The sequence below is a fragment of the Zootoca vivipara genome, chromosome 1, assembly GCF_963506605.1.
Source record: "Zootoca vivipara chromosome 1, rZooViv1.1, whole genome shotgun sequence".
NCBI classification, from domain to species: Eukaryota; Metazoa; Chordata; class Lepidosauria; order Squamata; family Lacertidae; genus Zootoca; species Zootoca vivipara.
The window spans coordinates 33851693-33879471 of record NC_083276.1 but is presented as its reverse complement, the minus strand read 5'-3'; the positions used below and the strand labels follow the sequence as shown (position 1 = coordinate 33879471).

The 27779-nt window shown below is 41.4% G+C and overlaps 1 protein-coding gene and 1 long non-coding RNA gene across 12 annotated transcripts in view; one reads left to right on the top strand and one right to left on the bottom strand.

Moving 5' to 3' along the window:
* Positions 1-27779, top strand: part of NPAS3 (neuronal PAS domain protein 3) — a 630215-nt gene that overhangs the window by 258013 nt on the left and 344423 nt on the right. Inside the window, exon 1 of one of the 11 annotated variants that reach the window (XM_060273019.1) lies at positions 15030-16770. The exons of the other annotated variants lie outside the window; for them this stretch is intronic. Within the exon in view, the coding sequence (XP_060129002.1) occupies positions 16722-16770 (49 nt within the window). The 5' untranslated portion in view covers positions 15030-16721. Of the gene's footprint in view, positions 1-15029; positions 16771-27779 lie in introns of those variants that run through there. 11 annotated transcript variants of the gene reach the window in all.
* LOC132591917 (uncharacterized) lies at positions 22707-27194 on the bottom strand. The gene is made up of 2 exons (XR_009557384.1): positions 23566-27194; positions 22707-23527 (listed from the first exon to the last, which is right to left on the bottom strand). It is a non-coding gene; the product is annotated as an uncharacterized LOC132591917 (long non-coding RNA).

The following is a 27779-nucleotide window of genomic DNA, read 5'->3' as shown; positions in this document are numbered from 1 at the left end:
GTAATTAAGAATGTGCTTAAGCATTTTTCACTCAAACCAATGGGACTTAAAAGGGTTTAATTATAGATGGCTTGCTCTTCTTCTTTGAGCAATGCCACTCAATCACACTTAAAAGTGATTACATTGTTTGCTTAAAGGAAGTGGAAACACATTTTGGGGTGAAACAAATTGCTCTGTACAGGTAGTTCGCATCTTACGCTTATTTAACATACACGCTCGCAGCTTTATGTGCATTTCCAAAAAATAATTTTTAAGAAATGGCATGCAGTAGGGAAAAAGAATAATAAAATTGTGTGAAAATTGTACTTGTGGGGAAAAAGGGGGTCGGAAGAGCAGGAAAGAATGGTCAGCAGCCATTGTGAGAGTATCTGGGTGTGGAAGAAACAGTTGGAAAGGGTTTCTTCCAGAAGAGGCCAGAGAGACTTATGGAGGGGTTTCAAGAGAGGTGGTTGACCGAGCATCAGACTGCAAAATGGCAGCCTCTGGATCAAGGTGTGAATCACTGCTTCAAGGCTGCTTACACAAAGCTCACCTTTTCCTGGATGATGAAACTGATGGATGCTGATCCAGATCTTGACCTCACAACATGATGGAAGCCTTTCAGCATTGCCCATTGCAGCACCTGTGTCAATCAGGCAGTGGGTGCAATCACACCTGAAACAGTGAATGCCTGTTGATGGAACTTGGGGAAAGTATGATTTCAAGGGATTTCCAAACATTGTCAGTGAGGTGAAGGACATTGTGCAGAGGACCACGCAAGCGGGTAGTGATGGTTTTGTTGACCTAATAAATCCAGGAAGAAGTGGAATATGTAATTGAGGGCCAACAGGTATTGACGGTTGAAGAGCTGGAAAAACTGGTCAGATCAAGCTCAGAATGAGGATGAGGATGGTAAGCATGAGCCAGCAAGCTGGAACTTGCAGGAATTTTCTAAATTCTCCCAAGTAATAAAGCATGCAAATGCTTTGTTTGCAAAGTTTTGCCCCTCCATGGAATGCAGCCTCAAGATCATCCATGGAATTACAGACACTTTGAGACCATACAACAACATGTTTGATGAGCTCAGGAGACAACAACAACTGCCAATCACCATATTCCTCACAAATAAACCACCACCAGCAGATGTGCCTGGGAAACCCACTCTGGATCTGAACCACACCCCAATACTTCTTCTAGCTACCAGGCAGTCCCCTGGCCCTCATATCATATGCAGCATCATCCAGCAAGGGAGAGGAAAAGGAAGACTGAGAGCCACATTTGCCCCTCACTGTAAGTGCAGGATTCATTCATTCATTCATTCATTCATTATGATTTTCTAAGTCTTAATTGTTTTCTAGGGGGTATTCTGGCTATATGCAATTTTGCTTATACATGAAATAGCCATGAATGTAACCACTACGTAGGACGCAAGTTACCTGTATTCAGGATATGAGAGCAGAACTACAAGTTACGAGGCAAACATGGCTTTTCAAACCCTTTACTTAATAGTATGGTGATATAGCTGTGTTTGTATAGTTTTAGACTGGTATGTTTATACAGTGGTGCCTTGACTTACGAATTTAATCCGTTCTGAAGGCATCTTTGTAGGTCGAAAAATTCATAAGTCGAAAAACACCATTGGAAATGGAAAAATTCGTAAGTCAAAGCAACCCTATCTAAAAATTCACAAGTCGAAAAATCCCTATCTAAAACCGCTGTAGTTTCCTTTCGGATGTCGAGACATTCGTAAGTTCGCGGCCATTAGCCCCATTCGTAAGTCGAAAAATTTGGTTGTTGAGTCGTTCGTAATTCGAGGTACCACTGTATTGTAGTATTTTAATTGTATGTGTAACCGCCTTGGGAAGTCTTAGGCATACGTACGCATAGTCTAATTGGCAGGCAGAAGGAAATGCTTTCCATGCCTTTCCATGCCTTCTCCTGCTCAGCTATTTTTCAGCTGTTTCTCTTTACACATTTGGGCCCTGAAGTTTAGAAATTTGCCTCATGGGGTGTGTGTCTGGAGAAACCCAGTCAGATGGGCGGGGTAGAATTATTTATTTATTTATTTATTTATTCGTGTGTGTGTAGAGTTCTATGGAAGGGACGCGGGTGGCACTGTGGTTTAAACTACAGAGCTTAGGGCTTGCTGATTGGAAGGTCAGCAGTTCGAATCCACATGACGGGGTGAGCTCCCATTGTTCGGTCCCAGCTCCTGCCCACATAGCAGTTCAAAAGCACATCAAGTGCAAGTAGATAAATAGGGACCGCTCCGGCGGGAAGGTAAACGGCGTTTCCGTGCGCTGCTCTGGTTCACCAGAAGCGGCTTGGTCATGCTGGCCACATGACCCGGAAGCTGTCTGAGGACAAACGCTGGCTCCCTCGGCCTATAGAGCGAGATTAGTGCCGCAACCCCAAAGTCTTCTGCGACTGGACCTAATGGTCAGGGTTCCCTTTACCTTTAGAGTTCTATGGACAGTAATTGGGAAACGTTAAGCACTACTCATCAAATTCTCCCCAGCACATTCTCTGCCCACCCACTCTCAAATACAAATTTGGGAACCAGGTTGTTGTTTTTTGACATTGGATGCCAGTCCACATAAGTAGGAGGAAAAGAGGTGACATTCATCTCCCACTTCTGCAAAGGAGGGTATCCTATCACCATGCATATACTGCTTTCCAGGAGAACAATTACAGCTAAACAACTTTATTATCTCAAGATGCCAAGGTCTATTTGAGCAAGAATGACCTTTTAAAAATTAGCATGTCTACAGCACCTTTCACAGCATACAGTGTAGTCTACATTGATCCTCATAGCAATGCCTTGTCCGAGGTTGACTGGTGACCTTCATGGTTGAGAGATGACTTGAACCCTTGGCTCCTAAGTCCAGATCCAACAATACCGTGATCTTTGGTCACTTTTGGTAGCTTATTCTAATTTTACATATAATATTACCTTAAGGGGGGGGGAAACAATGTGTGAGTGGGAGATACAAACACAATCTGCATTACGGCATGATAACATATCCATTAATATGAATTAGCTGAGATTCCTGCATTGCAGGGGGTTGGACTAGATGACCCTTGGGTCCCTTCCAGATCTAAGATTCTATGATTCTAATTATAACTATCTTGTGATCTGCAGTGGTGTTTTCTCTAACCAGCAAACAGAACAACTGGGCTTTTCTTAGCTATTAAGAAAGATTAGCAAATAAAATATCTGAAATCGTCTCTCTCTCTGTGTGAGTGCGCACGTGTGCATAAGAGAGAGGGAGGGAGAGAGAGAGAGAGAGAGAGAGAGAAGGCTGGTCCCTCTATGTCACGGTTGAACTGCACTGGAGGTGGAATGTGGGATGCTGGCAGTCTGCTCACTCAACTGTATTTGACTAGCGCCGTCAACCCCTCAGCTTTCACAAGCATTGAAAGTGTCAAAAATCTCTCAGAGAAAGTATAAATTTTAACCAGCCTATTTCTGGTTCATATTTAATGCTGTTTTTAAAAGCTTTAAAGCATAACGGTATTCAAAGTGTTCTTCATCGTGCCTCTTGTGAGCCAGTATAAATCAAGTAGGCAGTTTATTGTTTTTTGTGTGTGTGTATGTGTCAAAAAGGGAGAGAGGGACTGTGTAATCAAGTAACTAAGATGTATGGCAGATCTGACGCCTGTATTTAATATTAATAGCTAAGCATGTTTACTTCAGTAAACTATAATCTTAAACATGTTCAAATCTGAATATTCCTTCACTTGTCATTTGATAACTCCCCTGCATCTTATAAACAAACGAAAGTTCCAGGCATACTTTGTCTACCAGCAATTTAATTTGGGAATATAAAGGTTGTTGCCGAATATAGAAAATAAATTTATATTTTGGCAGTAACCTATTAACAAGTTCATGGATCCATAATTGTGAATGTTTAAAACATGGTGAAAGTTGGTTTACCATGTCATCTGTCGTAAGAACAATGCCATATGAGATATAAAAATTGGCTTGATGGATTTATTTCGCAATTTGTTTGCTTTTTACATTATTTTGTCCTTTTGCCAAAGTGCTCAGTGTGAAATATGTAATCCTATGCACATAAGTTGCATTGAACTCATTGAAGCTCATTTCTGAGCAGTGTCCTATAGTCTTGAAACTGACAAGCAAGGCACGATTGTGCTATTCAACTTCTGTCTGTCCCGTCATTTACTATTAAGGGTAGAAGACTGCATAATAGATATGGAGGTCCCATTAACTTTCACGGCCATTAACTATTATAAGACATGGAATATTATTCTCATCCCCCTATTACAGGCATCCCCAAACTTGGGCCCTCCAGCTGTTTTGGACTACAATTCCCATCATCCCTGACCACTGGTCCTGTTAGCTAGGGATCATGGGAGTTGTAGGCCAAAACATCTGGAGGGCCCCAGTTTGGGGATGCCTGCCCTATTAGGTCCTCTAACCTAGTGGTGATAATATCATGTGACCCTGAATTTCATATGTTACAGAACGAACCTATGAATGTGTGGTAAGAAAATATATGTCAGGTCTCCCACCGCTTCCTGTTCTGTGACAGTTTGCTGTGGCAAGGGCAGAAGGGAGAGGTGACTTTCTCCATTTTTGTGATGAGATTTTAAATATTCACGTGTGTAGGTTTGCATGTACACACCAATCATATCACTGGTAGCTCTGGGGGGGGGGGGTGTCAGGAGATTTGGGTCCACCTTGACTCACCTTGAGAAACTTCCCATGTCTTTTTGTGGCCCCCTTTCTCATCAGTACATCCACGTAGAGCTGTCCCACCAACCGAGCTTCTCCACAACAGCAGAGCACCACCTGTACCTCCTTGGACCCCTCAACCTGACTCACAGCGAAGATAGGGTTGCTCTATGAAGCTTTGTAATGCATAAGTATACTCAGTTGTCTAGCTAGATTTCACTGGGTGATGTGGTATGGTCAGATTTTGAGATACATTTTAATCTTAACACTGTTTATAATTTCATGAACCACTACAATGTCACTCATTAATTTATCAGATTAAGCTCCTTTGCTCCCTAACTCCTAAACCATTTAGTTGCTTATTTCTGCATCATCTGATCTATTTTGAGGTGGGGTGATGAAAGCTCTAAAGAGTATTCTGAATGTGGCTACTCTCTAGATTTACAAGCTGACATTATAATGATTTCTGTTTCATTTTCTATTCCTTCACTTAATAAGTCCTAATGTTGAAGTTGACTTTTTCATTCCTACATCCCATTATTATTTTGTTAATTATATTTATTTACACAATGACTCCTGGAACTTCTTTCCTGGGAAATCTCCTTAACAGTCGGTCAATACTCCACTAATAAATATATGAAGAAGGCAGGTGGGGCTGGTCTCAGTGTGCAATGCATTACTTTGCATTTTCTCACATTTTCCCCTTCAGCTGCATTCAGTTGTCTATTCACCAGTTTGAAGAGATCATTGTGGAGTTCTTCTTAGTCTGCTAGGGATTGCATCATTCTGAATAATTTGACTGGGCTATCTCAATTCAGAAACAGTGTCAGAGCCATTAAAGAGGCTTGGGGGACACGGCTTGCTTCCCTTTCTCTATTGTGAAAATTGGCCTTTTTCATTCCTACGCTCAACATTCTGGTTTTTAATCAGTTACTGATCCATCAGAGAACCGGTTATCTTATTCCATGGCTGTTAGATTTTAATGGGAGCTTCTTGGTGAGGGGCTTTGGCAGAAGCAGTTTCAAAGTTGAATGGCTGCTTGGGATGGAGTTTTGCCACCAGACTACTTCCATACAAGTGGTTTGAAAAAAGCTGTAGTTTAATGTTAAGTTTTGAATCTTTTACTTTTAGGAACTCCTAGATTTACTTTTTAAAAAAATTCTTAGTAATAGTAATAGTAGTAATAATAATAATAATAATAGTAAAAAAATGTGTGTAGATGTGTGCATGTGTATATGCAATAATTATTAATGAGACCTGCAAAACTGCACATATTGAGGAACAGATTCTGTAGTAATAGCTGGCAGAAATGTTAAGTGCTTTTCACAGTCAACATTCAAACAGATTATCAGATGGCATATTTCACCCTGTTGTTACTTTAAATGAAGTGACCATGAAATCAACAAATCTGCTGTCAGGTGCCTGTCAGTAAGATAGTTCTTCCTGTCACACAATGCCTCACATAACAGGTAATGTGTTTTTAAGAATCAGTCCTTTGTCACCTCATCAAGTTCTTGTTAAAAGATGAAATAAGACGGATGGTGTTGTCTCCCACAGAGCTGACGGAAATTCAGGAGAAAGCAATGCATTCTACAGGAATAAATACCAAAAGGAAGGATCCCAGGTGCCTGTGGGGGGAAATTGCCTCTTACTGTGCTATATTGCCTTTATCCTGTGTCTTGAAAATAACTGCTCACTTTTCTTGCTCATTTTAATTCAAGCATTAAATTAATTGGGTCAAGTTTAAGTTCTCTGATAAAGACAGGAGGAATTAAGCCTAAATCATCAAACAAATGAGAACAAAGAGTGCATTATTGCACTAGTACCTGAACTTTCGCTCAGGGCCCTTGAAACATGCTTCAGTACCTAATGGAGATGACACCCATAATTAGCAGATTTTACTTGCAACTGTTTTGTTCTGAATTTGTACAGTTAGCCCTTTATCTTGAGACCATGAATGGCACTGGCATATCACTTCGTAGACTGGGTAACAGTACCACCCATTGCATCTTTTCAGTGCCGTCCAAAAGAATGTCCCAAGTGGTAAGATGTCTCTTTCAGTCTGGTCCCAGAAGGAAGATATAAGATGGAACTCTCAATTGCCTGCTGTAACAAATGTGCAAGATGGTCAATTCCAGAAGATGATACTTAGGAATCATTGCCCCATCTCTTGGCAATACCTTGCTATTGAACATCTACATACATTGGAACCAGTGGTGTGGTGGGGGGGGGGCTGGGGTTGCCATCTGCCCAGGCATATTTTATGGAGCGGTCATGACTAGGCACCCCCACAACAGGCTCCCATTGAAGCCTGGCTCCGGTGTGCAAGGGAGCTGCCAAAGCAGCTTCCTCGCACCCAGCCGCAGCGGTGGCAGAGAGCTGCCACCCAGGGCCGGCTCTAGGTAGACCCCCGGTGGCGCGGTGTGCCAGGGCGTCGGGCCGGGCTGCGCAGAAACCATGCTGCACCCTGCGAGGGTGGGGGCGCCGGAGCGATCTCCGCCCCTCAGCACCAGGGCGGCCGACCTGCTCGAGACTGCCCTGCTGCCACCCCTCTCCTTGGCTGGAGAGGAGGTTATTTAGAGGATATTGTACTCTCACTGGAAAATTGAGTTCATAGTTTGGCGGTGTTCTTGGACCCAGCACTGTCACTGGAGACACATGTAGCATCTGTGACTTAGGTTGATATTCCTGCTGCAGTTCTATCTATACAGAGACAGCCTACAATTATCAGTACACTCGTGGGTAGCTCAGTTGGTTAGAGCGTGATGCCAAGGTTGCAGGTTCAATTCCCTTATGGAACCTATTGCAGCTGGTTGGACTTGATGATCCTCACAGTCCCTTCCAACTCTACAATTCTATTATCACTGTGATTTCCACATCCCAAAAGCCACCTGAATTTTACCTCTCATTTCCCCTTCCCTAGGGGCCATCCCTTTACAATATCCATTCCCTTCGGTTGTTTTCAGTTGCTCCTATATTTTTACCTTAAGCTTCACTACATTCTCTCCCATGACTTCACTCACTTCTGTGTGTCCATAATCTCCCCTCCCATGTGCTTCAAATGGTTCCCCCAGTTTCTTCCAGCATGGCACAATTGGTTGCCGGTACTGAGAAACCGCCTATCAAACTGCACACATATGCAGTACAGGAGCAAATGCTATCAAATGCAGGTAAAACCATAGCACAGAAGTGTAGCGCTGAATCCTGATTAAATATTCCCACTCTAAAGTTGTAATTAAAACATCATTTATATTGAGAATAATTAAGACAACTGTACATTTGATTTTAAAATCAGTTTTGAGTATTGTGCCTTGTCAAACTACAAGGATGGCTCCTGCAGCTTCACAATTTAACATTAAGAGGCAGATAGTGACCGTGGGCACCTGAGTGGGGAGGTTTGACAGTTTGATAAATTAGGAATGACACTTGCCAAAATGGCCGTCCTTCCCTCAGTCTGCCAGTGGAGCATTTACACACTGTTAATTGAATTGGCAATTTGTGTAACAGTACCTGCCCCTGAGCTTTGGTAATTCTAGAGCTGCCATTTAGCTCTGATAATCCAGGACTGGGGAATAAGGACGAAAAGCTTCACATGATATTATTGCAGATTTAAAATGACAGTTGGGGACCTTGTTGCCAATTTCCCATTAAATGAGAAATAATTAACAATAGCAATAACAAAGTCTTACAAAGCTGGAAAGTTAAATTGACTTTTCAGCAGTAGTGTGGTTTAAAATTGCTTCTAGTCTGATTATCCGATTGCCCTTTCGGTATTATATACCCTAAATAGTATCATATGATGGACAAAGTGAGGGGTGTTTTTGAAAGCTAGCCTGTTTTATTACTGTGAGGCTCTTCTGATTTATCTGAGTTTTTTGTCATCTTGCCATGTACAAATTGGGTTATACTATAATGTTTCATAGAGATAAAGAATTTAATGAAATATCAGAGATCCTAGTTTTTACAGATGTCAGTAACTGAATGACAGCAGAAACAAAATGTTGAACCACCAATAACCACTGTTGAATACTCCCCTTGTAGTTTCTACCCCTGTTTTTCCCTTGCCCTGAAGTTACAGAGAAGGGGCCAAAGAGACCCCTGGGGACTGAAGGCCTGATATCATCAGAAGAAAAGAGGAAGGCGCTCTTTAAACATTCCTGCACCCCCAAATTTTAGATTGCGGTAGATGAGTCAACATATGGGAATGATACCCTCCAAAAAAGCAGCAGAGCACCAAGAAAGACCTTTGGTGATTGTCTTAGGCGGCATAAGTGAGTGGAGAGAACTCCTTGGCAGTTTCGGGTGGTGTTTATTTTGGAATTTACTGTAGTCTGAATGTTAGCAGGGCGTGGTTAACTACGGCCCTCTGGCAGGGACTGGCAGGAGCGCAGAGGGGAGAGAGAGGAGGAGGGTCTGGCAAAAGGGGGCAGTGATTTGTGGGTTTCTGTGCCACCCATAAGCTGGTTCCTGGCAGAGGTGGAAGAAGGGGGACCAGAGCAGGTGACCAGTCAGCAAGAGCAAGGAGGAAGGAAGCAGGACTTGCGGGAAGAGCCACAAGGGACCTTAGGTCCATGCCTTCGGAATCCCCTGAACACCCACTTCCCACTGTCATCTTTATTGAGGAGAAGTTTGCAGAGACAGGAACAGTTAGAGCAGCCTCTGAGGAGGAGCTGACGGGTGCTTGAGTGCAACACGTGAGCTAAGGAGGGGCAATAATAATAATAATATTTTTTTATTTGTACCCCGCCCATCTGGCTGAGTCTCCCCAGCCACTCTGGGCGGCTCCCAATCGAATATTAAAACAATACAGCATTAGCACAATTACAAAAGTCACAAACAATACATAAGCCACATCAAAAATACACAACCGAATGGAAAACAATTTCCACATAAATCTAAATCTAAAACTAAGAATACAGCCTTAATACAGTTTAAAATAACATAGGTAAAAACAACAGGAATTTAAACAAAAAACAAAATGGAGCCCTCTCTGCCCAGCAGCAGCGGTGGCAACAGTCCTTTATAGAGCCCAGCAGGCCCCGCCCTAGGCCAGGTGGTGAGTGGCAGGACTGGGGCCTTCAGGCGCTGAGCAGGGGAGTCCTCCAGGCTGGTAGCAGCAGCAGCAGTTCTTATAGGCCTCAGGCCCTGCCCAGGCCAGGTGGTGAGTGGCAGGACTAGGGCCTTCAGTCACTTTAGCCTCCCCTCCCCTCCCAGTAAAATATTTGAGGAGATAATGGGTATTGCCATTCAAATGGTGTGTGTGTGATAAATTGTTTTTCCACCAATAAAGAACTATAAAATCTAGCCACGTGTCTTTGTTGGTGCTGGTTGGTACGCCCTCAGGGGGGAAACCAGCTCACCAGTCTCATGTGGTTGAAGGCGATATGTATCACAGAAGACACTGCACTTAAGCCTTTAACATTGAGAGAGAGTGAAATCCTATCCGGAATAGATTGAAATCCACCTCTCATGTCAAACAAACCACCCACCAAAAGTACTTCCATCTTGTCTGGATTGAACTTGGAGTGGCCCTTATCCATTCCACTTAAGGATGCTAGGTACTGATTCAGTGTTACCCTTTGGAATCCGTAACATAAAAGGCCTAGTGGTTTTGTCTCATCACCTGAATTGGCCATCTGTGTAGGGCTAGAACCACTGCAGATAGTCTATTTAGAAGGGTGCTGTGGCTGATGGTATGAAACACTGTTGAGAAGTTCAAGAGAATTAACAGGGTTTGTAACCTGTGTCCTTTTCCTGACCAAGACAAACTAAGTCAACCGAAGCCAAAACTGATACCGAAACCAGACTATATCTGTTGGCTAGAAAAATTAGATAACTATAAACACTTGGAATCTGTATCTTAATGTCAGCTTATTTAGCTTCAAAAATGAAGAATGTATGATGACTTTGAAGGAGTATTTTAATTATCTCATAATTAAAATAATGGGATCATGCTGACATGATTTCTCACATAATCGCCCTGAATCTTAAAGGTCATGATGCTACCCACTTATAAAACATCGTCAAGCAAAATCCAGTTATTTGGTGTGACTAGCAATGGCATCAATAATGGGCTGCATGAGGGGCAATAAGCAGAAGCTCAGTCCATGCAAGCTATGTGTGAATGTGAGCACTGATCATTTGTCTAGAACTTTAAACATAAGAGAAGAAGGCAAGATGAATTGTACATGATCTTAAACATAGCATGGCACTTTCCACTAGCTAAGGTTGGTGAGCTGTTTGTGACCGCCTCCTAAGCACGGCTATCCTACCCTGGTAACATCCAGATGTGATGATTGTAACTTGTTACTGCATTGGACTGCCTTTAAAGACTTCTCAGAAACTTCCAATTTGTGCCACACACAAAAAAATACAGGTGCTAGACTGCTAATGGGACTTACCCTATAGAATACAGCTCACCAATATTGAAACATACTCACTGGTTATTGATCAATTTCCAAGCAAAACAGCTGCTGTTTAGCTTTACATGCCTATGAAGACAAGGAACCATAGCATTTCTACCTAAATGCACCGTGCATAAATGCACCCATCAGTGATTTAAGATAATTGCTCAAGACCCCTCTGTGGATCCCCCCAGCTTCTGAAGATGGGTTGCTACAGGTGACAGGGTTTTTCAGCTGCAGTGCCCCATTTCTATGGTGCTTTTCCCAAATAGGTTTGACTGACACCAAGTGAATACTTTTTGTGGTGGTTTTCTTTTTTCCCGTTTGCTGATCAATTTTTTTAATTTAAAGAAAGTTAACTGAACTTGGTTTTGATCTGTCAGTATGTTTTTGATTTGCAGTGCTTTATAACTTCCTTCAGTTTAACTGATTGTTGTGTTTGAATGTTTTATTTGTAGCTGACTTGGGAATATTCATACAGTACTTAAAAACAGCATGGAGGTTGCTCGAATTGGGTTGTTTTTTTAGGGATGATGATGATGAGGAGAGATATAATGGTATAAGAGCTGTTGAAAAGAAAGTTTAGGTGAAAGTAGGCTGTGGCAATGGATGACATTCTATTTCAGGTATATTTACTTTGTACTGCTTTTCAACTCTAGAATATATGCATCCAGATAGAGATCTAGATAGATAAATATATTCCATATATTTCTGAAGTTTCCTCCAAGAAGCTCAAGTAGCATACTTGGCTTGCTTCCCACCATTTAATCCTCAAAACAACCCTGTAAGTTTGGATAGGTAGAGAGAAGGTGTCTGTTGAAAGCCATTTGATAAGGTACATGGCTGTGTGGGGATCTGAACCCAGATCTCCCCAGTCCTAGTCTGGCACTGTAAGCACTAAAATCAATTGCTGAGAATAGCACTGTGAGGAAAAAATTATGCAAGGGACTGAATGTGCCTTTGTACATAAATCCAATAAAAGTGGGTTTTCTGTTAAGAAAAAGCTAAATAGATGTTTGTCCTGTCCGGTACATCTGAATACTCATCACATGGAGGCATATTTCTGTAGGGATTTACCTGGTTGGAGAGCGCAATTATTTAATTGTGGCATATGTGTGGTTCTCTGAATCTAGAGAGTTTTGAAAAGTTGCTGGGGGGTTTTCCTGTTTGTACAACAGAAGTAGGATTTCCTTTTCTGTATTCTAAAACATTCTAAAGGTTGCAGGTACCTCAAGACAATTTTGTACAAAAAAATGGAGCCTCTATTATGGTTCTTTCAATTTTTTATAAATTGAATTAATCCAGCCAAAAGCAGCATTAACTGTGTCACATCCCTTTAACCAAAGGCATGTAAACCCCAGAATAGACAGCTGTTTGGCTGTACCAAGGTGGGCCCCCTGCCCTCAGCAAATATACTTGATTCCCCTACATGGCCACTTGGCTGCCTACTCTTACAGCCATATGGTTGGATGGATTCATGATTGCACCCTAGTTGGCTGTATAATTCCATGAGGATACAGTAGTAGTTACTGGTAGCCATATTGGGAGAAATTTGCTGTGGTGGTGGTTTTTTGAGGGGTTTTTTTTTTTTTTTGCCAAGACCAACTTGGCAAAGGCTCGCGTTAGATTATGAAGTATATGACTGTAGAAATAATAAACAAACAAATCCCATATATGGGGAAATAATTTTTTTTAGCATTTTGATGGCAATATATAGTATGCTATTCCTGAATAGCTCAAATGAGGTAAAATTAACTGAAGCTTCCTTTCTTTTCTTTTCTTTCAATTTATTTTTGATTGCTTTTCTTCTTAAACAACAAGAAAGGGGGATCATTTATTTTATTGTTGTTTAATCTCTCTGCAAAAGTATTCTAGATCCTCTGACTGGCTATTTGAAATAAGGACAGAGAGATGGAGGGATACCTTTAGACCAGTGGTTCTCAAACATTTTTCTCCGGGTCACACTTTTAGAATAAAAATTTCCTTGCACCAGAGTGAATTTTTTTTTATTGAAAAGAAATACATTGGAAAACTCCTAGCAGTGTTTGATTCGTGACATAGAACACAACCACTTTGTGTTGTTTCCTTCAGCTTTTTCACTGAAAATTTCCAATAAAATATAAATATTGAAAACATTTTAAATTTTATTAAAAATAAAAAAAAGAAATAAGAAGAAATAATACTAATGATATGATCATGGGACATCCAGAAAGTATAAAACAATGCTGCTACCTAAGAATATGAATCATTCCAGAATAAAATATTGATTGTCCTTTAATCTTCCTGTCCCACTTGCCATCCTCTCCTGCCACACCAGATGATGTGCTGCACCCTTTGAGAACCACCACTTTAGACTAATGAAGAAAAGTAGGATCAAGCTGTAGCACATGCTAAGCCCTCTCTGTTCTGGAGAACGCCAATTTCCAAAAAGTGATGCCCATGAGAAATAAAACTTCTTAAGACAGCAGATTTCCAGAAAATGAACTGCATAGGCTCAATGGCAATTTTGTAAGGGTGTATAAAACAATATGGCTGTGGGCTTCCATTATCTGAACATATATTTTAAAATATATATTTTATTTATGATTTTGAGTTTTACACATTGCAATAATTTTACAGTCATTTTAACATTTGAAAACTTGACTTCCTTCCCTCTCTTTCTGTGGTCCCTTAAATTTATTTTTAGTATTTTCTGCATATCCAAATAAACTTAATTGGCTCATTTATTCATCTACTTTAAATATATACTCTTATAAAACTGCAGGTAATTACAACTATTATCTGAACATGTGGACCCTTGGAGGGCATAACACACGGAGGCTTTCAGCACAAACTGTTTCATCTATATAAGGCATAGGCAAACTTGGCCCTCCAGATGTTTTGGGACTACAATTCCCATCATTCCTGACCACTGGTCCTGTTAGCTAGGGATCATGGGAGTTGTAGTCCCCAAACATCTGGAGGGCTGGGTTTGTCTATGCCTGATCTACATAGTGCAGGCTTCCACTGCTGAGTCACAGACCCTAAAATCCCCTGACATTCAAACTAGACAGGTAGAAAATGGATGATGATGATTACTATTATTATTTAGCAATATGAAGTTTGTACAGTAAACTGGCAGCCAATTTCCACTACCATTGTGGTAGCTTGTAGAAGAGAGAGGATGGCAATGACAAAGCCTTAGACCGATGATCACAGTCAATGGCTGCCTCAGCATTGAACTTAGTCAAGGATTGACAGCTCCTGAGGCTTCATCTCAGTGAACTGCCAGTGTAGCTCTGAAGTGAATGACCCTTCTTCCTCTCATTTGCCCACTTAGAGAACAGCAATTGCCAGCGATAAAGCAATCAGAAGCATGGTGCAGAGAAACATAAGGAAATACTGTACGCACAATTCTTTGCCATTTTCTCATTTGCAAGCTCCTGCACTGACTGTCTATATGCTATCAAGCCCTCTTGAAGGTACTTGTGCTCACTTACAAAGCCCTGTACAGCTGGAGGCCAGGATATCGGAAAGAATGTCTTCTGTGTAGACCTGCCTATTTTAAAGATCTGTGGGGGAGGCTTCGTTGGCTGGGCTATCTTAAGCTATATGATAATGTCTTCTTGATGGTGCACCCCAGTTTTCAAACTTTCTTCCCCTACAGCTGGGAGCTACTCTTTTAAATTTTAGATTCCAGGTAAAGACCCGGGTTTTTAGTGGACTCTTACACCAATATTTATAGTTTCAGTTGTCCGATTGTGACAGATTCGCCTTGATTTTAGTCATATCGTGAATTTGAAACTGCCTTGTGTAATTAAGATTGGGTAAGAAAAACTTACCCAATTAACACTTATCCGGGTGGCACTGTGGGTCAGAAGGTCGGCGGTTCGAATCCCTGCGACGGGGTGAGCTCCCGTTGCTCGGTCCCTGCTCCTGCTAACCTAGCAGTTCAAAAGCATGTCAAAGTGCAAGTAGATAAATAGGTACCGCTACAGCGGGAAGGCAAACGTCGTTTCTGTGTGCTGCTCTGGTTCGCCAGAAGCGGCTTTGTCATGCTGGTCACATGACGCTGAAACTGTATGCCGGCTCCCTTGGCCAATAACGCGAGATGAGCGCCGCAGCCCCAGAGTCGGTCACGACTGTACCTAATGGTCAGGGGTCCCTTTACCTTTACCTTTAAGAAACACTTTAAATTACTAAATTATTGGGGGGGGGGGTTGCGCCTGCCATCATTAACACATTTTATTAACATATTTATATCTCACCTTCCATTGCATACAATGATATTTGATGGGTTACAATGAAATTGATGAAAAAACACTATATCTAAAAAAGAATGGGAAGTCGGCTAAGGACAGTTTTTACATGACAGTAGTTTGACCTGAAGGAAGGGGCAAGTGGGTCTCCTTGCGAATACGACTACAATTCATCTTATTTGCAACTTATATTTGTTTTCCAAGAGTTTGTGCTTCCCCCTCCCTCCTTTCAACAAGATTTTTTCTTTGCCAGTGCAGTCTTCTTGGCCTTTGTAGGTTTTCTTTCCCCTGCGTATCAGCCACATTGGCATATCAACCACATTGTTTGAGGCTTTCCTATTCTGTAGCTTGCATTCTAGCTGTTACTAGAATGTTCTGTTCTGCTGCGACGTGGTTTTAAGCAAGTTCTAAGCATACTGAAGACATTGGACTTTCTTAACATCATTAGCCTTTATAGAAATTAAGTGGCACCCTGCAGCACTGTAGAATTGAAGTTTCATTTTATGACATACTTTGGCATGCTTCAGTGATGAAAGGGGTTTACTTATTTTTTAATGGAACTCCAAGGCTTTCCTAGACAACAAAATATGTGATATTTTAGTTATTACTATAATAGTATCCTAATACCGTAGTGTGACATCTAGGCCCCACAGAATGGATATGGAGTGGATAGCCTTGCCACATGGGGGAAATCCTCTCTCTTCAAACTAGGAAAATAGGAACAAATGCTAATTTTCAAAAGTATTATCCCTCATAATATCTCGGTAACAATGAGCATTCCAAATGCCAGAATACTTTTATCTCACCATCAGCCATTTATTATAGCCAACAGACCAGAAATAAGCTGTACAGTACATTTTAAACAGAATACAAAAAGTGTCACAACAACAGTAGTAACATTTTTTTATTTATACCCTGCCCATCTGGCTGGGTTGCTCCAGCCACTCTGGGCGGCTTCCCACACATATAAAAATGACAATAAAACATCAAACAGTAATAGTAACAATCTGATCCAATATAAAAAGTCACAATAATTTTAAAATAAACAACTTATATCAAATAAATCAATATTAAATAATCCATTAGAATCCAATAGTAAACAGTAAAATTAAACATCAGAAAATCAGAATTAAAACAGTTTACACATATCAATTACTAATCTAAAATCAATAAAAATAACAGCAAATCACAATGCATAAAATACCACAAAACATAAAAAACCCATGTACGAGGATCAAATTAAGAAGCAAGGACACACCATATATATATATCATTCATGGTCTGGGAAAGGCTCCCAGGGCTGGAGAGTAGGAAAAGGCAAGTGGAAAAGACATTGCCAGATGACCAACAGAAAGTCTCTCTCCCCTCACAGTTGTTCCTCTGGAGCAGAGTAGCCCTCCCATGAAGGCAAAGCAGGTGGAAAAGCCATTATGTAATAACAGCAGCTCAGGTAAGACATGGAAATACTTATTCCAGCTGTCTTCTTATTCTCATTGCCACTGATAGAATGTGATGGGTGCCATTGACAGCAGCCAAATTTATCTCTCTTAGCAAATATTTAACATAGACTTGAGCCAACCCTCCTGGTAGTTTAGCCTAAAGGTAAAGGTAAAGGGACCCCTGACCATTAGGTCCAGTCATGACCGACTCTGGGGTTGCGCGCTTATCTCGCATTATTGGCCGAGGGAGCCGGCGTATAGCTTCCAGGTCATGTGGCCAGCATGACGAAGCCGCTTCTGGCAAACCAGAGCAGCACAAGGAAACGCCGTTTACCTTCCCGCTGTAGCGGTTCCTATTTATCTTCTTGCCTTTTGACATGCTTTCGAACTGCTAGGTTGGCAGGAGCTGGGACCAAGCAACGGGAGCTCACCCCGTCACAGGGATTCGAACCGCCGACCTTCTGATCAGCAAGCCCTAGGCTCAGTGGTTTAACCACAGCGCCACCTGGGTATAGTTTAGCCTATAAAGGAACAATTCCTGATCATGAGCTCCAGCACAGAAATTAAAAAGCAGAAGAAGGAAATGTTCCATAGATTCTAGCTCCTGTTTCATTACCCATTAAGACTGATAAAAAGCACTATAGGACCCTTTTCAGATGAAAGTATTTCCTTTGTAATATTTTCATCTGGAAATGGCCCAAAATCATTTTTCTGGCATTCTTAATGAAAAATTAATGTTGACTAAATATTTTCCCTGAATTCCAGATTGGTAGTCCTCCATAAGTGCTCCTTGTGTTATAGCTCCTGAAAACTATATAACCATAATTATAGTATCAAGACTAGTTGGGTAGCAAAATGCCTTATCATTAAGTTATCCTAAGTTATCATTAAGTTTGATAAAACAACAAACATTAAAACTTCCCTAAACAGGGCTCCCTTCAGATGTCTTCTAAAAGTCAGGTAGTTGTTTATTTCCTAGACATTTGATGGGAGGGCACCGCTACTGAGAAGGCCCTCTGCCTGGTTCCCTGTAACCTCACTTCTCGCAGTGAGGGAACCGCCAGAAAGCCTTTGGAGCCGTGTCCAGGCTGGAGAAGAGACTTTCCTTCAGATGTTGTTGGACTATGACTTCCATCTGCCCCAGCGAATGGGGGCAAGTGGTTGTGAAGATGAGAAGTCTATTCCATCTTGAAGGCATCACGTTGGCTACCTTGGTTCAGATTATGCAGAACTTGGGTCAGCTTACTATTTAGGAAGATATCAGAATAACAGGAACTGCCTTATACAAAGTCAAGACCATTGGTCCATCCAACTCGTCATTCTCTAAAATGTCTACCTGTGGCTGTCTAGGATGATTATCAAACTATTGATTTTCCCTCCCCACCATATCTCTCTCTCACACACATTTGGTGAAATGTTGATTATAATAAATACATTTTGGATTAGAATAAATTTGATGGATGAACTGATTGGTATGTCCTTTTTGGTGATCCAGAAGTTCTATTATTGTTTATGAAATCTATGAAAAGGAAATTAGAAGTTGTTTCTTGTATGCTGACATATTATTATTAATATTTATTTATTTATTTACTGACATAAGCTAAATCATGAGTTGCAAGCTGTTAGAGGGAAATGAAGACGTCACTGATACGTCTTTGGTATTTGATATGATATTACATGATATGTAGCAAATATAGTGAGGCTTTTTCATATGATTACATTTAGAGAAGACTTGGTTAAGGATATGAAAAGATGAGGGCAAAACTATTGAAATATTCTAGTATGGTTATAATCAATAATAATTAACATGTGAAGCATTATTCATATTTAAGACAATCAGAAGCCGCACTTTGGTTTTTCAACGTTTTGGAAGTCGAATGGATTGCATTCGACTTCCAAGGTACGACTGTACTGCCTTGTTGATTACCTGTGCTATATGTTTGATTGCTCATGACTTTGTCATTTTTAATTGAATCTAATAAAGAAGATATTATCAAACAAGACCCATTGGGAATATGTTATATGTAAAGTTATATATTAAAAAAGTTTATTATGCTCTTTCAGTTCTCAAAATAATTGGTTTCCCGTTTGTATTCAGATCCAACAATTCTGTTTTGTCAAGCTTTTCCCCAAAACAAGTTTGCTAGGTCAGTTCCATAATTTTACTGTCAGTTTTAAAACCTGCTATTTACTCAGTTTATTTTTTTTATGTTAAGCGAAACAAAATTTATTACTAACTGATTTGGCAAAAGTGATATTTTTCCTCCTTTTTGTTTAACTGTAAAGTGGGTAGAGTGGCATTTTCTGTGTTATACTAGTCAGTTGTTGTTAGTCTTCTTTTTATGAAATTGAATTTGCCTCTTTTTCTCACTGAAGGGAATATGGGTTTATTGTTGTGTACACTTTCTCAAAGGGAGTGAGGAATGCCGGTGGCATAACTGGAGGGGATCATTTTTAGATCATTTACAAATGCATACATTTTGTCTTCAGTGGGAAATGTTCCTTTTCTCTCTAAGTAGAGGAAATCTTTTACTTCTGGCACTTTGACACATCACTGACTGTTAGAGAACATGAAGCCTCTGTTTACTGCTGGTTCTTGAGTGTTAAACAGCCCTCTACTGCTTTTATTATACCATTAATTGCACTTAATGCAGCTGCATTTCTGGTACGCCTGGCTAAACTCTGAAAATTAAGTAGAGGGTACTTTGTTATAAAATTCAGTGTAATGAGCTCTGGTGGGACAGGGTCTGTTAAGTTTGAAATTACCTCAGGCCATTTCCAGAGAACTTCTTAAAATATTTCATGTCTGTAGAAGTTTGTAACTAGATAAATAGCCCAGGATAATATTGGCATGGAAAAACTACTGCTGTGTGGTTTTCACTGGATAAAATATGGATGTTTCTAATGGCAGAATAGTTACGTTTATTTTCAGCATTTGTCATCTTTAGCAATTAGTTAAACAGAACATTTTTAGTCTGGCTACATGTACAGTTTTAAGTTAACATGGTGGTGCTTAGGAACATAGCCTTTGCTGTTAATACATCCCACACATTAATGACACTGTGATACTATGGGATTCCAGATTGGGCTTTTCAGATAGGTACAAGAATAAGTTACACCTCTGCCTAAACCTACCCCTTCATTCCCATATGCAGCAGCTGTTAGCTGAGGAATGTAACAGACTGGGCAGAAACCGAAACACAGTGAAAAAAATGATTGGGTGGTATCCAGCACTAGCCATTCTTCGAGTATTCCCATTTTATGTATGACTTGGTTGGATGCCACCCATTTACTTTTATAAAGTATCTTTTCAAGAAATGCTCAAATTGGTAAACTAAACAATTATAAAATAAGAATTAAAAGGTTAAGGCTGCAATCATCTGGGAGTGTGCATTATTGAACTCCGTGGGGCTTACTTCTTAGGACAGTAGTCATGTATGGGATTGCACTGTACAAATACAATACAGTAGCCAGTGACTTTGCCAGCAATCCTATACCCACTTTTCTTGGAATAAAGCTCATTCAACTAAATGGGACTTATATCTGATTAGATATGTTACTCATCAACTATGATGCTCCAGTTCTGTCAGTGTTCTTGTTGACTATGATAGCCGTGTTGCTTTTCAGCCAATATAATATCCGATAGCTTTATCAATAAAACTAAATCACCCTTCTATGCTGCTTAGAAACAGGTTCAAAATTAATCCCCTAAAGGTTGTGCGGACGTCTCACTAGGATCAGCACCACATAGTTGTAGATTCACCAGCACAAATCAGGTAGAGAATCGTCTATAGTTTTAGTGCAGCAATTTATCTGAGTTTCGTAGTTAAATTTAAGCATGAGGTAATTAGAGGCCTCCAAGCTTGAAATTCAGGCAGCTTTCCTTCTTTTAATGGACTCAATAGAGGCTTGTCAAGATCAGTACTTGACTGATGCAAATTTTAGGCTCTGGGTCTGTTCAAAGCCTTCAGCCACAATATGGGTAAAATAAATAAATAAATCCTAAATCAGTTTTCTTTTCTTGTGTTTGCATAAGTAAGCTAGGTAGAAGTCTCTATATTTCCAAGGACTGGTCAGTCAGACCATTGTCTCAGTTAAAAATATTCACTGGGCTATAATAAGAAACACTGCAGCCATCAAGTACCACATCTGTTGTCCAGATGGGCTAACAATAAACACGGTAAAGCCCATCATCATTATAGAATAGACTGAGCAGGATACTCTAGGGATATTTCTAAATATGTGTGTGTTGAAGGGGGAGCACTAGCCTGCTAACCTGTTCAGAGAGTATATAGCACCATGAATCTTGTGCTAGTGTCTTGTTCTGTAAGGACACCAGAAATGTAATATGGATGATTGGCTTCCCAAATTGACCAGACGAAATCTCAGGCAGTTGTACATATTATAAAACAGATTTATTAAAACATTTATTGCAATAAATGGTGGCAGTGAGAATGAGTTTCTCATTCTGCCCGACCCATGGGCATACACAGAGTGCTTTTATACCTTTTTGACAGAGTGAAGTGAAGATCAGCCTTTCTGCAGTACTTCATCAACCAATCAAGAGAGAGCACCCCAAGATGCAAAGTCACCCGCCCAACTCTACTAGGTGGCGTTATGTACCTGGTACCTTCATACACGTGTCTATGTGGAATTTTACAGGCACAATTGTGGTTGTGCTCTACTTATAATTTGCGGTGGGCTACATCCTCTTGCTCTTGTGGTTTATGCTAGAATTTCTTAGAAGTGCTGTGTGTGGTTAGATCTTTGCATTAGATGTGCAAACATGCTGTGCCTGTTTGCTTTCTATCAGAGGCAGAGAGATTTAGAATTGAATATACAAAATGGAGTTCCTCTTGCTCTTATGGCCTGACCAGGATTATTCTGGCCCTGGTCATTGCCACCCTATATTCCCTCCTCTTCAATATGGAGATGAAGAACAGGTGTGTTTCTGCATCTCCATTTGATTGACCCATCGCACTACAGTGTTTCCTGGTGTTTCCTGCTTGGCAGGGGGTTGAACTGGATGGCCCTTGTGGTCTCTTCCAACTCTATGATTCTACAGAGGAGCCAGCAGCTTCCCATGCTCCAATGTTAGGCCAAAGGATGGGCAACAGAGAGCAAAGTAAGTGAGGAAGCTTCTGCTGACTTTTCCCAGCTTGTTATTCAGCTTGTCTCAGAAGGGTTACCAGAAGCTTTATACAGACCAAGGTTCTGCATAGGGCTAAGACAATAAGAAAGAAAATTAATATTACAAGCAGAATCTCTTTTAACTATGACCAACCTGGGAGCCAAGAACTAATCTAACTCCATACACTGGGCAGACCTGCACCGTCTAGGCTAACCTTGTGGTACAAATCAGCCTGCTTCTTAATGTTTTTAACATCACTCTCAACACGTTTACTCTGGTTGTATACAGATGCTAGTTCAGAGCCCTCAGAAGATTGCTGGGCTGCAAAGAGGTATGTAGGGCAGAAGAAGGCTAACTGGAAGCTTGCTCAAATGTTAGGTTTTTGACTTCCAGGGAAACAGTGCAAGGCAGATAGAGAACTTCGGGGTGGGGGCTGCCTTTTCTACTGAACAGTTAAAATACCTGACCAAGGCTGTTAAATGTTTCTTAGTGTCACCAGAACTAAAAAGGTTCCAGGAACCTCCGGCTGTGATCAGGAACTAGCAGTCATTAAAGACATAGTACATTGCTTTTCTTAAATCAAATAGCAAAATATTTTACAAACAGACCTAAATTTTGTTACCTGGCACATTCAGACCTTCATTTTGAAACTTCTTAACTTAAGGTATACAAGCTAGTGTTTCTAAAACTTGTGAATAACGTGCATTACTAAGCAGTTTCTTAAAAATGCTACCACACATACACATGGGGTTGGAAACTTTCCTAAGGGGGAAAGGATAATTCATTGTTAGGATAGACACCATCAGCTAATTCATAGGGCTATACACAAACTCTGAGAGCCTGTAGATTAAGGCATTCAGTCTGCAGAACTGTCAGTGTAAAATAACCATGAAAGTTTTTTTTTTTTCTGCTTCAGCTTGATGCTATAAAGCAGAGTAAAAATGCTTGCTGAATTTAAGCCTGGTTCAGCTTTTGATTAATCTATTTCCATAACTCCTAAGCATTTTCTGTTGAAGTTTTTAGCCTTCGTGTTAGACCTAACTGGGAACACATATCTGCATTATACAAACATCATTTTTGTCGAAGCACAAGTGCCACTTTCTACTACATTGCATTTCCATTTGAGGCACAACAAAAAAATCGCAATACAGACTTTTGGCAACAAAGGGTTCTTTCTCTCAGGTGGGCCATGAATCTATAATGGCCACACTAGTCTTCAGAGATACTAGGATACTATAGTTGCTGGAAATCTAAAAGCCAAGGGGCTTTAGCCACTGTTTCCAAAACTTTATGTCAGCAGGAAAATACACAGTTCTCTCTCAGCTCAGTACTGGGCTTCAATGCAAATCAGTGGGTTTCAAAAGTTCCTACACAGTTCTAAAGGCCAGGAATATATATATATATATATATATATATATATATATATATATATATAACAATTGGAGGTTTGTCCTAGCTGAGCATTTGGCTACAGAAAGAATGGCTATTGTTCCAGTTTGCCAGAATCAGGAGAGGCTTGCATTAGATATCAGTGGGCTACCAGAAGCTTCTCCCATCATATCCAAAGCCAGAACTGAGGGGTGCACCTGGCCAGCTCTTCCAGTTACATCCCCAACCCAGCTATAGCCCTGTATCACCTAGGGAGTTGCTGGAACCCTCCCCATATCTGTATGACCTAGGGAGTTGCTGGAACCCACCCCATGGTTCAATTTCTGAAACTGTTTTGGGTCTGTTCGCTCAAGTGAGGCAGGTACACTGCCCTTCCTTCCAAATTAAGGATACTGCTTTGGGGGCAGGTAGACTTCTACTGTGGGTCCCACTCAATTGATGCCTCCCATACAAATATACATACATACATACATATATAAGGGTCTAAGATTTACTGCGTCTCCTTGTCTCCTTGATGTTTGGTGCTGCATAAGATGGACATTCCTCAACCCGTGCGTCGAGTGACAGCGTCCGGAGTGTCACAGCAGGGGCTACTTCGGTTTCCCATGCGCTGGGCGTCTTTTGCCGGTCAGACGCTGCAAGGGGAAACTGGTGCACCGTGCGCTGGGTACCCACTCCTGATTAGGTACAGCAGGGTGTGGATCCAGGGGGTCATCTCAGGCACTTTCACCGGATGGAATGGATACCTCACCACCTAGGAATGAAGAGGGTCTCGTCTCCCTTCCTTCAAGGATTCACTCAGGGACTCGCTAGCGTCAGGCTGGAACCATTGTGTCAGGCTCCGCAAGGCTACACGCTCTTCGCTCGAGTGATTTCCTGTAGATAAAAAACAAAGGAGGGGGGGGGAGAGAGAGATTGTCCTTGTAGCTGCCGCTGCTGTTTTAGAACTTCTTGCTGGTTAGTCCACCACCAAACTCTCCGAGGTAGTGCGTCCCACGTATTGGACATTGAGGTGTGTCTGGCACACAGAAGTCATCTCTGGGATGTAGCAGCAGTTAGTTGAGAAGTCATCTCTGGGATATAGCAGCAGTGCCTTACAGCAGTTTTGCCGAATTTCACAAGGCTTGCAACAGGATTCCACGTCTGGTCCATCTTTCAGGATCTCCCCGTGGTTTCTCTTTCCTTCCACAGAACTTCATGCATGTGCAGGGTTAAGGAGGGGTCCTTTAAATCCGTATTTGCCTCCCATCCAGCTGCCGACGGCTGAGTTCTGCTAGGATACTGAAGCCTGTTTTTCAAATTATGCAAAGTCTTGTGGTTTCTAGAAGAAGAAAAACTTACAGATGCTTTGTAGCAACGGGCTGTTTCTGTGAGACATAAAATTTTTTAAAGTCAAAGCATTTAGAGCAGTAGTGTTTTTGTAAGCTGAAACGTGGACCTCCAAAGCATAACATCTTTTTCTCCCTACTTTCACAGCAACGGTCTTGGTCACACAATGTCACACAATAGAATGTCCGAAATGGCAACACCAGCCAGGCACAGCCACAGTCTCTAAGTGCAGGTTGCAGGAGAAAGCAAGTTGTGCAAATACAAATCATGCAGAATCGCTTGTGTAACCAAATAAGGGGGGTTACGCCACACATCTCTGCCGGAGGTTTGAGAGACTGCTTGAGATTTTTCGCAGCCTGTCTTCCAATGGTAGTGTTAGATTCAAACAGACAATGTCTTTACACACAAATCTCCATTCAGTATAACTTCCTTCTACCTTATCCTGAATTCTTTAGTTGACAGACATTCATTTCATTAAAATATGCAGTTCTACAAATTTTCCAACATGTTGCTGTCACAAAAACATATGAAATGGGGTTGCAGGTAGGAGGGTTAAACCCTTTAAACGTAGTTTGCTTTTTGAAGGACTCAAATGTCTCTTTTCCCCCATTCTTGTAAGTTTCCCCAAAAACTAAAGTCTGCACAGTTCCAACAGGACTTGGGGAAAAGATTTTAATTGTTCAAATAAAATCTATTGTCTCTTGCGTTGTGAACTACTTAAGTACATAATTTTTCTTTTCTTTTCTTTTGAAGCCAGCTGAAGCATATGAAAACATTTTCTGAGCACCGTTACTGGCATTTTGTCAGTATCCTGTGCGGCGGTAGCCTCATTTCTAGTGTGGTGAATAGCATTTTAAAGGTTCCAGAGATGATTTTTCTGAACCAATCCTCCGCTGTCTGTTTGTACAGCCCTTTTAGGCATAAAATCAGTCTGATGCTTCTTTTGGCTTTTTGGTGCTGTTTCAAGGATATTTAAAAACAGAATACTGGGTGCCTATGTTTATAACAAAGTCCAGATGCAGGTAACTCTTAGGTCACTTTGACCACGGCTCCTTGCCATGCCTGCCAAACCGACGAACTCTCTTCTGCTGGGACCCCCTTGTCCCATCTTTCTCCGAACACTCTTCCTTCCTCTTTTACATTGACCGAGACATCTCCGTCCTCGCAACTGACCTTCACCAGTGACCTTTGAACCCCTTCTGGTTCCTCACTGGTCCTTGAGCCATTATTTGTTGCTGTTTAACCACTGCCTTTCTCTTCATCTTCTTTCTCACAATGCCTTTCTTCTCTCGGGGGGGGGGGGAATACTGGTTGACGCCACCTTTTTTTTTTTCCTGAACTTGTTGTTGGCAGGACTTGTAAATTAAATTTCTTTTATAGCATTCTGAATTTATCTATCATGAATTCTAGGGAAATCACATTTTTCCCTCCTCTTGACCATACTCCTCCCATTTATGGCCCTGTAAAGTATCCCCTCATTCACAGCACACACTGCAAACTTTGCCACACATACCATGCATTGGACACTTTACCACACTCTACCTCCCAGTTTTTCCTTGTTTCCTAAGTATCTATTTGTCAGGGGACCTCCTCCCTACTGACTACTAACATACACATTTTCCTCCTCCCTTTTGCCTCTTACCCAAAGCGCCTGGTTTTCCCAGTTGACCTCTGATTAACTGAGTACTACCAACACGCTGGAGATGTGATCAGGATCTCCCTTCCCCTCATTAAAGGGGGCCAATTCCCTTCAAGGTACCTTTTCCCTTTCTACTTACCCCAGCCGGCTTTTCCTGTTCTTCCCTTCCAACCTCGGTCCTTTTGCCTCTTCGTCCAGGGCACGGAAACTCAAGGGCCACCTCTGATCCTCCGGAAAAAGTCTGCCGGTGTGCACCAGACCAGAGGCGCCGTTAGGAATCTGCGCCCTGTCCAGTGGGGCAAAAGGGGACTGCCTCTGGTTCAGGGAAATGCCCTCATCCGAGTCACGCACGGCACCAGAAATGTAAGGACACCAGAAATGTAATATGGATGATTGGCTTCCCAAATTGACCAGACGAAATCTCAGGCAGTTGTACATATTATAAAACAGATTTATTAAAACATTTATTGCAATAAATGGTGGCAGTGAGAATGAGTTTCTCATTCTGCCCGACCCATGGGCATACACAGAGTGCTTTTATACCTTTTTGACAGAGTGAAGTGAAGATCAGCCTTTCTGCAGTACTTCATCAACCAATCAAGAGAGAGCACCCCAAGATGCAAAGTCACCCGCCCAACTCTACTAGGTGGCGTTATGTACCTGGTACCTTCATACACGTGTCTATGTGGAATTTTACAGGCACAATTGTGGTTGTGCTCTACTTATAATTTGCGGTGGGCTACATCCTCTTGCTCTTGTGGTTTATGCTAGAATTTCTTAGAAGTGCTGTGTGTGGTTAGATCTTTGCATTAGATGTGCAAACATGCTGTGCCTGTTTGCTTTCTATCAGAGGCAGAGAGATTTAGAATTGAATATACAAAATGGAGTTCCTCTTGCTCTTATGGCCTGACCAGGATTATTCTGGCCCTGGTCATTGCCACCCTATAGTTCATTTCTGCTACATATAAAAAATATACAGTGGGTGACTGGGCATCATCACATGGAAAGTGAGATCCAATGAAAGTAAATGCAGAATGCTGACACATTTCCACTTCATACATAGGCCTCATTCGCAGGTCATATCAAACCACAAATGAACTTAACTATGGCTTAAAGGTGGTGCATGGGGTGGAATTGTGGATGCATTGCTCTGCCGTTGCTACTGCTACCATCAGGAGCGAGACCATGGTTTGACCTAGCTCCCCAGCTCCAGCTGCGGCAACTATCTGGCTGGCTGGCTGTAAACTAATGCCTAAAACCTATCATAAAGAAGACTTTGGAATTGAGGAAGAGGGAATAGGAGAGTACCTCTGTGTGTGTGAACTCGCTGCTTCTATTACAATGGTGAGGAGAAGCCCTTCTCTGTATAATCATGTGCCAGTCAGATGAAGACCATTGCAGGAAGGACCAGGATCCATTCAGTAGTGACCCTCAAGCCCTGGTCCATCAGTGCTTCCCACTGCCAACCATTTGGGGGGGGGGGATGTAAGGCTTAAGTTTTGGTAGGTGGTAGGAAAAGTGAAATTGTTGAC